At 35.7% G+C, this 12,067-nt stretch overlaps 1 protein-coding gene across 3 annotated transcripts; it reads left to right on the top strand.

Moving 5' to 3' along the window:
- The first annotated feature begins 1,966 nt into the window (after nt 1–1,966).
- LOC131227488 (probable alpha-mannosidase At5g66150) lies at nt 1,967–5,010 on the top strand. 3 transcript variants are annotated; one of them, XR_009162315.1, is made up of 3 exons: nt 1,967–2,276; nt 2,364–2,435; nt 2,531–2,604. XR_009162315.1 is itself a non-coding variant. In XM_058223276.1 (3 exons), the coding sequence occupies exons 1-3, from the start codon at nt 2,175–2,177 to the stop codon at nt 4,923–4,925; spliced, it is 231 nt and encodes a 76-aa protein (XP_058079259.1). In that variant the 5' UTR covers nt 1,967–2,174; the 3' UTR covers nt 4,926–5,010. The 3 variants fall into 3 exon arrangements, 1 of the variants encoding a protein (XP_058079259.1); XM_058223276.1 differs by lacking the exons at nt 2,364–2,435; nt 2,531–2,604 and adding exons at nt 2,833–2,942; nt 4,907–5,010; XR_009162316.1 differs by lacking the exons at nt 1,967–2,276; nt 2,364–2,435; nt 2,531–2,604 and adding exons at nt 2,769–2,942; nt 3,033–3,067.
- Nucleotides 5,011–12,067: the final 7,057 nt, after the last annotated feature.

Here is a 12,067-nt window from a genome sequence, read left to right as displayed (position 1 = left end):
ATGTCTTTTCTTTCTTTCTTTCTTTCTTTCTTTCTTTTTTTCCATCTGGCGTCCATTTGTTTCATAAACTGTGGCCCATCTGACGAGGTAGATCAAAAGCTTAAGGGAGTGTGTGTCTGGCCTTCGGAAGCCAAAAGTCTTGTATTTTATAGTGGAGTTATTTAATACTCTGGCAGGACGCTTGATGCACAGGCACTCAGAATTGTACACGCGCCATGCATTAACTCAAATCAAACTGACTAAGCTGTGTAAATAACTGTTTCTAAGATGCAGTCCGAAAATCAAATTCGTTGAACCATCCTAACCTCAGATTTTGTTGAAATAGGATCATTTCGATATTTTCATTTATAACCATCCAATCAATGTCAACCAATCCGATAGTCACATAATCAAATGAGCATAATGTTTAATTCATGATACATCTAGATGCGACCCGTTACTTAGACAGTTTAATTTTGAAGTACTTGTAAGCCACTTATGCAATTTCTAAGTACTTTTCAAAATGCCTGCGTATCATCCATCGCACTAGCCAGAGTATCGAAGTTACTTCCCTATTTTATTACATGGAAAATAGACCATCTCATCACATAACAAATACAAGCATGGGTCCTTGGTTTAGTCATCAAGTCCTTCAGCTCCTTTGTTATTTCCGTAGCGTAGTTATTTATTTATTTATTTATTTTTGTCACACGTGGAGATACAAACATTGCTGCTCATTGTCAATGAGTGCATTTGCATCAGGGATATGGCTCGATAGAATGCAGCCACTTCTGGTTCAAATCATTAGACTCTCTCTGCATGTGGACCCCGGTGTGGTGCAAGGAAGGACATGATGAGGTCGATCTTTTGGAAACAAAATTACAAATCTTTAAATAAGGATATCAAACTCAGTATGAAGATTTAGACTTAGACTCCAACTCAAACACCCTAAAAAATGTGACTTCAAGCTGGCAACTGTATCCGATTGCATCCACTCTTACTCCCGCTTGTGGGAAAATTGGATCTGTTTTACTCTATATGGCTGGAAACTGTCTTGGGTCTTGGTTGTGGATATTCTCTGACACTGCACTCTGGGGTTATGCTTCTAGTTTTTGTCTGCATACAATATTCATTTTTTGTCTTTTTTGCTCCGGCTCTGGTTATGGTATTACAAAAATAAGAGAAACATGTGCACACATAGTTCAAATTTCACTATCATTTATGCCTGTGATCTTTTTCTTGCCAGATGCCATGGTTCCAAATGTCGTCTGAATGCATCATGTCACGTGTTTTGTATTTATTGAAGTACCATTGATATGACACACTCTGATGTTTTGAAACTAGACAAGTGCCACATTTGGCAAGTGTTCAACTGGAGACATATTGAATGAAGAAGAGTGATTTTTATTTTTGCTATCGAGACTTTTGCATCAACAGGTAAAATGTAGTTGTGTGGTATTTGAATTATAATTGCAACACAAGTATTTTGCTAATATAAATTTGATGTTCTTTAATGTAGGCTGCATCACTACCAAAGAACTGTGTGTACTATGATGAGATCTCTTTGGCAAAATTCAACTGAAGCTGAGCTCCAAGATCTCTTTATTATTATTTTTTCTGTTGTCTTTTCTGAAGAATTCTCAACGTCATGCTCAATTAAAAATGATGGCTCTTATATGACATTTTCAACTTGAAACATAGCTGCTTTTGTGAAATAGATTGAGGGGTTATCTTTGACTTGATTGAATTGATTGATTACTATTTGCAGCTGAGCATATTTCTCTTATTGGTAAATTGTACAAAGCACAAAGCAGTTTTCTGCATATAGTTTCTTGTTTCTACTCTTCACTGTATGTGGTTGTAATCTGTTGTCAATGACATTCAAGAACTTAAACAAGGATTCAAGCCTAAACTTGGTTCTTTGAAGTATTACAATGGTTTGTCACATGGATGTGAAATAGCTCCTTCCAGTACAATACATAAGTGCCCAATTTTGGAGTTCAGAATAATACATATGAATTTACTCTGTTTTACAATCTTTATAATCTTTTTATGGAAATCTGTACCCATGCATTGTTGGGGAAACTGAAAAATGGTTTCAAAGACTTTTGGTTCTTCTTCTCAGGTATGAAACTTCGAGTTCTTGTTCTGTTATTTATTTATTATTTTAAATTTCTATAGTTTGCTGACATATCATGTTGTCCAACCACCAAATTTTCACAAGTGCCTTTCCTGTTCATTATAGTCCTCCAAATGGTTTCCATTTTGAAGTCAATGATGAATCTTCACCTATACAGGTACCTACTTCTTATGACAGTTCTCATGTACTCATCTAGATTTTGTTATAACTGTATCTCCTCATTGCTATCATGGAACAATTGTAGGATGATCCTCGTCTATATGACTACAATGTTGAAGAATACACAAATGATTTCATTGATGCTGCTAGGACTCAAGTAAGAATTTTGTGTACTCTTCATATGAAGTGTCCTAGTGGTTTCTGATAAGAGTACAATGCAGCCCATGGATTTTATTTGGCTTTGATGAACAGCCAAATGTGACACGTACAAATCACATCATGTGGACAATGGGTGATGATTTTCAGTACCAATATGCTAAATCTTGTTTTTTTATTATTATTTAATAACTATAAGAGCCAATATATGACCAAAGAATGTAGGTACAGAATTGTCATACAATAGATTAACATTACATTTGTTCTTGTTCTAACTTGGAGTTAATACAAAGAATGTAATTTTTTTTAGTAGTTGAAGTTCTATGATATTTGGTGGAGGTATCCAGAATGGAAAATCATTGTCTACCACTGATTTTTATATAACTATTAACTTGTAGGCAGTTATCTGTTTGGATGGTGATGGTTGCAAATTAAGAAGTGGACTGGTGAAAATTGAGGAAGGTTTAACTCTTGACACGTTAATTGCTTATGATTCATGTGATCTTTGGTAAGTACATTTCTTTGACAAAGCTTCCTAGAAACCAAACTAATGATAATTGCCAACTCTTAAACTCATTGACACACGTGCCCTTAACAGCAAGATGACTCTCATGCACCATCTCTGCAAGGTAACACCTTTCATCCAAAGTGATTCTTTTTCTTCCAATAGGCTATTAGGCAGCAGTCTTTGAAATATAATGCAAACAATTAGTCTTTTCTATCAGTTTCAGCTAGCATGTACATGTACATTTTCACATACATGTCTACTTATTTGGGCTGTCTATGAAATATAATGCCAACAATTAGTATTTCATTTCAGTTTCAGCTGGTATATGCTTATTAGATGTTGTGAACAAAAGCAGAGTTCGTCATCATTGTTCTTCTATACTATGATTAGTTTTTTTTTTTTTTTTTTTTTAAATTATTTATTATTATTATTAATTTTTTAGGGTGCGGCTACATGCAGAAAGAAAGAGATTCGGGTTTCAATAGTGTGCAACAATGCCCACTTTTTCCTATGTTGTGGCCCACTCGAGCGTTATATCTGCCTTATTTTTTGGGCTGACGCTAACATAAACCGGATGTGATGCAGTCATCATAGTGGGGCTCACAGTATCTTTGTTGCACGGCCCCCTCATACCATGCTCATGTGTGGGCTACACACAGAAGAAGAGAAGTGGGAAAGGGCTACTGTCATCAATGAATTGAAAGGACAAGCTACCCTCCAGTTGAAGGGTCAGCCAATATATATATATGTGTGTGTGTGTGTGTGTGTGTGTGTGTGTTTGTGTGTGTGTGATCCCCATCAAATGGATATATAGCTATGCCTGCGAAGGCATGGTCCTGTTTTGGCTTCTTTTTTTTTTTTTTGCCTTTTCTTTTTCTTTTATTTTTTGTGGGAATTGGAGCTACCTTCATAGTTTCAAGGCAGCAGCAAGACAGTGGTATTACTCCCTAACTTGCTGATGTAGACATTCAAGAGCATGCGTTCCTGGAGGAAAGATTGCTCCCTGAAGGTAGATAAATTACTTGAAAGGCATAAATGGATTGCAGTTGAGAATATAGAGCCTATATCCAAAGTCTGCAAAAGTCTAGGTCCAGTTGGACTGATCCATATGTTTGTATAGAGCCTATATCCAACACAGCTTTGTATGTTAAAGTTAACATTCAATGTGGGGCCCAATAGGCTGAACATATCAAGTCTGAGATATTAACTGTTATGCTTATTACAATTAATCAAATGGGTTTTATGTGCTATACTTGTGTTTAGGGAATTTATTTGCCATTGTATTTTACTGTTTGGTTGTGTATCGCTCCATTTACATTCTTGTTTATACTCGAAATTTTATAATGCCAAACAGCTTGTTAGTTAGGTACATAAAAGGCCATCACATTGTGGAGCTCTTCATCTGCATGACGGACTTCATTGAATTGAGTATGTCTTAATTTTCCTTTCCTAATTCCACTGTTGTTCCAAAAAGGCAAAAAGGCCATTCATCAGCTGGAATTTATTTTGAACGTGCTAGCCCAAGAAGCAGGGTGGTAGGCAAGATATGTATTCTAAATGCAAGCTATTGGTGGTTATTATTATTATTATTTTTCTTTAAGAGTTATGGATTAATTTTGTTGTTCTTTGCAACAATATGATTGCACAGCCCATTCAATTTCTTTGTCAACTTTTTCTATTTTTAGGTGAAGGCATCAGACCATTCTTCTCATGTAAATTCAAGAAGTTTTTCTGCTGAACATTCAATAGCATGATGATCATGTCTTGATTTCAATGTCAGGTTCTTTGGCTTTATGCTGCATTTGTTTAGATTGATTAATGCTTTTGCTTATCCATGAATTAACTTTCATCACTTACAGTAAATAAAGTATTTTGGTATTTGCTCTTTATTGTTGTTTCAGTAACTATAGTATTTTGCTTTATGCTGCATTTGTTTAGACTGATTATGTATTTTCTCTTCTTAGGCCGCTTAGGTATTGTTGACAATGATGTCGTCGAGCTAAATTATCTACAACAATAGGTGTGTATATGAATTGTGCTTTTTTACTTGCAACTTCACTTTCAATTCTACTTCTTTAAATCATTAATAGATTTGAAAAAAGAAAGTTGAAAGCTGTGAATCTGGGATCATATGCTCAATTAGAGAGCCTGTTGATTGGAAGTATGGAGAAAATTGCCAGTTTAAAAGAACTGATCAACACATGGCCCACTGTTGAGCAGATATGCTTGGTTTTTAGGCCATGTCTTATACATGGTGGGTCACTGGAAAGAATTCAATAGAATAGGCATCCTTTCTTGAACAACATTATGAAATCTAAACATTTCGTTCGAGAAGACTGTTCTATAGGCTGTCGTACTGCTGTAAAGGGTGTTTTCGTTGTGTTGGGATGCACAAGTGAGTTGAATTTTGCATCCACAAATTTTAATGATGTTTGTTGGTATTCATAATGTCAAAGTAGCCCCTAGTGTTCCTTTCGGGTCCAACATGATGGTAACCCAACTTGGATTTGGAGTCCATACCCTTGATGTGAATATGATGGAAGGAAATCATAATTGGTTCCTTTTGATTTTGTTAGACTAATAATTGTAGTTCAGTTCAATAGTGTATCCAAATACACCCTTAATCACGTATGCAGTTCCATTAGTTTCACATGGGGCATTCTCATGTGGATTTATCGACTTGGTGTATTTGGTATGTTTGGGAATCTATTTTATTTCATTGTAAATTTAATCCTTTTTTGTACTACAACAGGTTGTAAGACAATAGTGATGGGACATGCCATATTTGAGTGGACTGATTTGTGGGGGATGGACGAGAAGACATTGAAGAGGAGGATTTGCAGCGGATGTCATATCTGAAGGCAGTGATCATTCTAGAAAAGAGCAAGGAATTGTTGGATTGTAGAAGCCTGGAAATGAAATGTTGTATTGAAATTGGAAATTAGAATTGAAATTGAAATGTGTACTATAAAAGAAGGAAAAGATTATTATGTGTGTGAATCATTCTATTGTTTTTTTCTTCTATTTGTGTAATTATCTATCATATAATACAAGTAGATTACATACCCCACTCTCTCTCTCATACAATGAACGAAGGGGTTTAAAATTATTCTTAAAATTCTGTCCCAAAATGTGACCGTTGGCAACATTAATAAGCATTCAAAATCGTTTCTAAAATTGTGCCTAAAATGTGACCGTTGGCACCAGAACGGTTTAAAACCATTCCTAAAATTCCGTTTCTAACAATCGTAATGGTACCCAAAATGGTTCTGAACCATTCCTGTTTTTCTGTGACGCCTCATTTAGGAACGGTTTGAAACTGCTCCTGAAGCATTTAGGAATGGTTTTAAATAGTTCCTAAATGACGATTTTGGTGTAGTGCCATGTGAATCTGCACCTTCCAGACCCATCTCAACAGCCTCCTGCCATGTTACATGTAATGTATTTTTACATAATATATAATATTATGCATTACTTTATATTATATTAAAATATATGTTGTGTGGGCCACTCCCATGTGGGACCCATGTGGATCTGCATGGTCCAGATGGATCCGGACGGTGGATCTGGGCAGCCACTCCCCCCATATAATATATTATATACTTAAATATAATATAATATATATATATATATATATATTATATTTAAGTATATAATATATTATATTATATTATATTATATGATATAATATGGTGGGCCCCACGTGGGACCCACCAGATGTATATTTAATATACATATATGTATGTTGCGGTGGGGCCACATCCACGTGGGAGCCCACCTTGCTGCAAATATTCAAACCGTATATCCCTTTTATGTGTTGGGCCATGTATATTGACCCCACACTGATGTACGTGTTACATCTGATCCGTCCAACCATTTGGCAAGCTCGTTTCAAGGCTTGAAACTAAAAATAAGACAGATTCAGTTATCAGGTGGACCACACTACAGCAAACAATGGGTTTGGACGTCTACCATTGAAACCCCCTTTTGGGATTACAAAAGTCATGAATCAATCTGATATTTGTTTTTCTTCTAAGATCAGGTCTTTCTGACCCTATGAATAGACTGGATGGGAAATAAATGGTATGGTGGGTCCACTGAAAATTTAATTGTGGAAATTATTATCACCACTGCCAATTGTGGTATGGTCTAGATGATCTTTTGATCTAATTCATTGTTTGGATAATGCTCTAAAAATGATCTTGATAGATGGATAAATGGTGCAACCTAAGTGGTGCAGCCTACTTCTTGCATTTGAGATGCCTAATATGACGTATTCGGGGCCCATAGGTTGAGGCCCATTGTGATTTATTTGGAGTCCATGGTTAGAGGCCCATAGTGATGTGTATTAGGCCCATTTGTACCGGCCCATTTGATTTAAACCATTTAATCGGCCCAATTGATTCGACCCATTTGACTTGCCCAATTGATTCGGCCCATTTAACCGGCCCAATTGATTTAGCCCAATTGATTTGGGCCATTTGTACTGGCCCATTTAATTCGGCCCATTTAATCGGCCCAATTGATTCAACCCATTTAATCGGCTCATTTGACCATCCCATTTGATTCGGCCCAATTGATTCGGGTCATTTGTACCGGCCCATTTGATTCGGCCCATTTAATCAGCCCAATTGATTCGGCCCATTTGTACCGGCCCATTTGACTCGGCTCATTTGATTAATTCGGCCCATTTGATGTAATTAAGGCCCATGATGATGTATATTAGGCCCTTGTATGAGGCTGTGGGCTAATTATACGTTTAGCCCTATGAGCGTCATTCCTTGGGAGCAATGTTGGTTAAATGTCCACATTGATGGGCAATGATGGTTGGATGTCCACATTGTGACCTTCCCTTAGGCCTTGTTCCACTCATTCTCATCATTCTCTAGTGGTTAACCCAAATGCTTGGGGCCCATTGGTTTTAATTGATCCATCATCGGTCGTCCATCTATGGACCCCGCCTTGCGTCGAGATTCGTCCGGACTGCGTAATCTTCTATGTCATCGAACCTACCTTCGATATCATCGAAGGTGTCTTCGATGTCATTGAACGTTATTCGAGGAATCGATAATATGTCCAAAACAGTCCAGTGAATTTTGTCGAAAATCCACAGAAAATTTGATGTCACCGAGTAAGGCTCCTAGTCATCGAAGAAGTCCTCGAGTCATCGAAAAATGTCTTCAATTTGTCCAGCAACCAATAAGATTTTCTTTCATAAATTCAATGTCATCGACCCATGTTCGATGTCATCAAATACGTCTTCGATGTCATCGAACGGTGATCGATGACACAGTCAATATGAATTATGTACTTGTTCTTTTGACTTTGTTCCTTCTCCACTTAGTTTTTTTGAATCTTGGGACCTTGAAATCTTCAATCTGTGTCTCCTAAGATCCGTTCTTTACCTTGGTGATCATTGAGCGACAAATCCATGCTTTTAGTACCTTTTCCAATCTAAGCTCTTTAATTCACCTTGCAACACAAACATGAATAAAATAGGACATTAAGCAGTATCATATTCATAAAACCAAGATATAAATGAGGGATAATATGCAATATTTTACCCTCAACACAATCTCCAACCAACATTTTGTTAGTCCTGAGCAAAGTATGCGTAAACTAAATCTCAATGCTTAATGTCAGAAATCTCTTTTAGAAAACAATCTTTTGTGCACTTAAGTATGAATGGGTAGAAATAAGATACGAAAGTGAGATTTTGAAAACCTAAAACCAAATCACATAAGCAACCAATCAAATAAGTTCTTTATCCATTAAATCAGAGCATAGTTTACCTAACACATTTTTCAATGTGTTCAGTGAAAATCAACCTACTTCCCGTATGAATACTATCATTTCATAATGTTAGCCAAGATCAGCGATTCAAGACTGGTTTGAAACTCAAGTACTGATTCCGAACTTATCCCCTTCTCCTTCTTTTTCTAGTTTTTGATTTTATATCAATGGTCATTCTTTATTTTTTGCACTCTTTTTCAATCTTTTCATTCTTTTTATTCCTTTTTTTATATAATACATGACCTTTTTGTCGATCTCATATTTTTTAACTAGTTCTTTTCTTCTTTTAAGGTGGATAAAATTCTCCAGACTTGATTCTCACCATCTATCAATGATTCACATAATAACAATCAGGAATTCTAGTATGTCTTACAGAAGACAAATTGAATGTGTCTTATGATTTAGATTAACATGATATTCAAACTTCCTTTTAATTCATTGAGCGCAAGAACTTAGGTGATAAATTACTTAGTTGATTAAACTTTAATAATCGAAAATTCAATCTCTATCTTCTCATACTCAAGGCATTCTTAAGTACATAATTCATCGCTTCCCAAACAGATTTTAACTTGAAATATTGAAAATTTTCAAAATTTTACTCAAAACTGAGAAAACATTGATTAGTTTACTTAATCCTCCATCCCCAACTGAAAAATCCACATTGTCCTCAATGTAAAAAAAGTAATCATATAATGCAAAAGAGGTAATGAAAAGAAAAGAGAAGTGATGGAAAGGTAATACTTGGAGAAGGAATTTTGAGGCCTTTTCAATGATCTTGGTGTGAAGATGGGTTAGCACAAGAATTAAACCAACAGAAAGCAAACTATCCTAAAACAGCAAAAAGCAAACTATCCTAAACATATATATGAAAGAAATAAACCTAACTATACCTCCCTCAGACTAGGAGGACAATCCTAATAAACAGGATCAATCAGAGGTATGGACATGTCCTCTGAATCAAATTTCTCAACAAATGGCTTTAATTGATGTCCATTCACTTTTAAAATATTGTCATTGTTTGGATTCTAAATCTCGATAGCCCCATGAGGATAAACATTAGTAATTGTGAAAGGACCGATCTAACGAGATCATAGTTTACCTGAAAAAAGATGTAACCGAGAATTATACAAAAGGACTTTCTGACCTGGATGAATGATTTACAAAGAATGTACTTGTAACACCCTGGTTGTCAAAACCTAAGGATAGTTGCTCCTTATTGAGAACCCGAGTATTACATTATGAAGTACACTATCATACATCTAATTAATAGCAAATCTCATAACATCAAGTAAGATGACTACTGCATAAACTAAGGATATCAAGAGTAATGACAAGGAAGTTTAATACAAGTAAATGGAAGCAAAATGAAATCACTTAGCAGGGGAATTGTTATTACAACTCAAACAAAACTTAAAGTCTAAAATACGAAAGCAAGTAAATCCTAAGATATCAATTGAGCTCCAATGGCTTATCTACATCGGTATAAAGGTCCTCGCCGAACTCCTCCTCAGCCATCCTTAGAATCTCGTCATAGGGGCTTCCATCTGTCATCAAACCTGCATCTATTTGGTGGAACTGCACGATTGGATGAGTGGAAACTCAGTGGGAATTTCCCAAAAAGATTCATACATGTCAAATAGTTCCAACATAGTTTAAACCAATATATAAATTCATAACGAGAATAATATGAACTTGTGTATAAATGTATGGATGTATGAATGTATGCTCAAGTCAAAGATCTGGGAATGCACATCCAGCTGTCAAAAGAAAAGGTCACCCACGGTAGACTGACTACTTGGAAAAGACCATGTAGGTGAGTTCGCCCAAGGATGTCTAACGTCCTGGAAAAATATTCAGGATATACCTGAGGAGGTTCTAAAACCTGAAAAAGCCTCATGTAAAGAGAGAGAGAGAGACCCATAGTGGTACAAATGCACATAGTCTGAGGGTTTAACCGAAGTGATAGAACTTTTAGTAAACCCAAAAGAGTGTGGCTTACATTGAGCACTCAGAAAAACTCATATGTCATGCGTGGATGTCATGCACCATGGTACCCATGTACATTCGATGATTTAACAAGATTGCACTTTAAGTCATAGACATCATCAAAGCTTGAGGTCTCTTAACAAGATATCAAACATCCAAACATGACCTCAACGTGAATCTTTATAATTCCTCTAGGTCCAAATAAGGGCCTATAAATGTGACATGTCAAGTATGATTAAACTATTGATAAGTTCATTCTATGTTTCTTACAAAAGATGACATTCCACTCATAATCTTCATTGTACAATTTGTAAAATAGAATGAAATGAAATTTCATGGCTCTTGTCATTACTAGTAGAACTATGCCTATAATCTAGACATAGAGAATACAAGACCAAATTCTATCCACATGGTTAATAATTATAGAATTTGAGTAATAAGAAATAAAGTATTCCCTCATGTTCATCAATACAAAATAGGAATGAAAGGGATAAATTACTATTCACATTATTCTAAAATTTTATACACATTAAATTCAAACTAAAATGGAGTCTAGCATATGTAAGAACTAATGGGGTAATTCCTCACTATACATTTTATAAGATAAATGGAGACGAGATTTCCTACATCATATTATAACTAGTAGGAATGTACCCATAATCAAGCAGTTACAAATGTGGCATAAGAAGTATAATACAAAATCTTATAAGAATGATTTAGAGCAATATGGTTTGGAATATTTGTTCATAATTATCGACATCAACTAAAGATTAGGAGTGAAATCAATATTTACATTGCTCTAAATTCCTCTACTCAGTAGGCTTAAAACTAACTTGGAATTTAATGAAATGAAAGAAGCAATGTGGAATATTCCTCACCTTGGGTAGGTATATTCTCTGATTTGCAATGTTCTTATGAGGTGAATGTAATGACCCTAGAATCCAAGTAATTATAAATTTAGACTTCTAATCTCAACTCACATATGGCCTACTGGTTATGTAAACCTTAACTTCTACTCACTTGTTTGGATTTGTTGGAGGAAGAAGTGTCCGCCCAGGTAGACAACTGCTGGTAGTACCTGGATAGAATGTTACAAGATATCAGTGAGTCATAACCGAGTCGACTCAATTGAAGATCTCAAATAGTAAATTGGTTGGGTTAAGGTTTAGGTAGGCTACTTGTTGTAGAATCAGATGACTGATCTCTTGGATATGATGCTTCCCAAGTTCTCCTTAGATGACCCTAGCATCAGTTTTTAGTTCGACTCAGTTGGGAAACTGGACGAGTCAACTCACAACCGAGTTGAGAGAGATTTGAAAACTAGATAGCATGCGTTGATTTTATAC

The sequence above is a fragment of the Magnolia sinica genome, chromosome 15 (genome assembly GCF_029962835.1).
Source record: "Magnolia sinica isolate HGM2019 chromosome 15, MsV1, whole genome shotgun sequence".
Taxonomy (NCBI): domain Eukaryota; kingdom Viridiplantae; phylum Streptophyta; class Magnoliopsida; order Magnoliales; family Magnoliaceae; genus Magnolia; species Magnolia sinica.
This window is presented reverse-complemented; position numbering and strand designations above follow the sequence as displayed.

What these genes read in the sequence shown, in the direction of transcription:
- LOC131227488 (XM_058223276.1), top strand. Translation starts at nt 2,175, where the DNA reads ATGTTGTCCAACCACCAAATTTTCACAAGTGCCTTTCCTGTTCATTAT. An exon ending in ATGAATCTTCACCTATACAG is followed by an intron (nt 2,277 to 2,832) that starts GTACCTACTTCT and finishes ATTAACTTGTAG; the next exon opens with GCAGTTATCTGTTTGGATGG.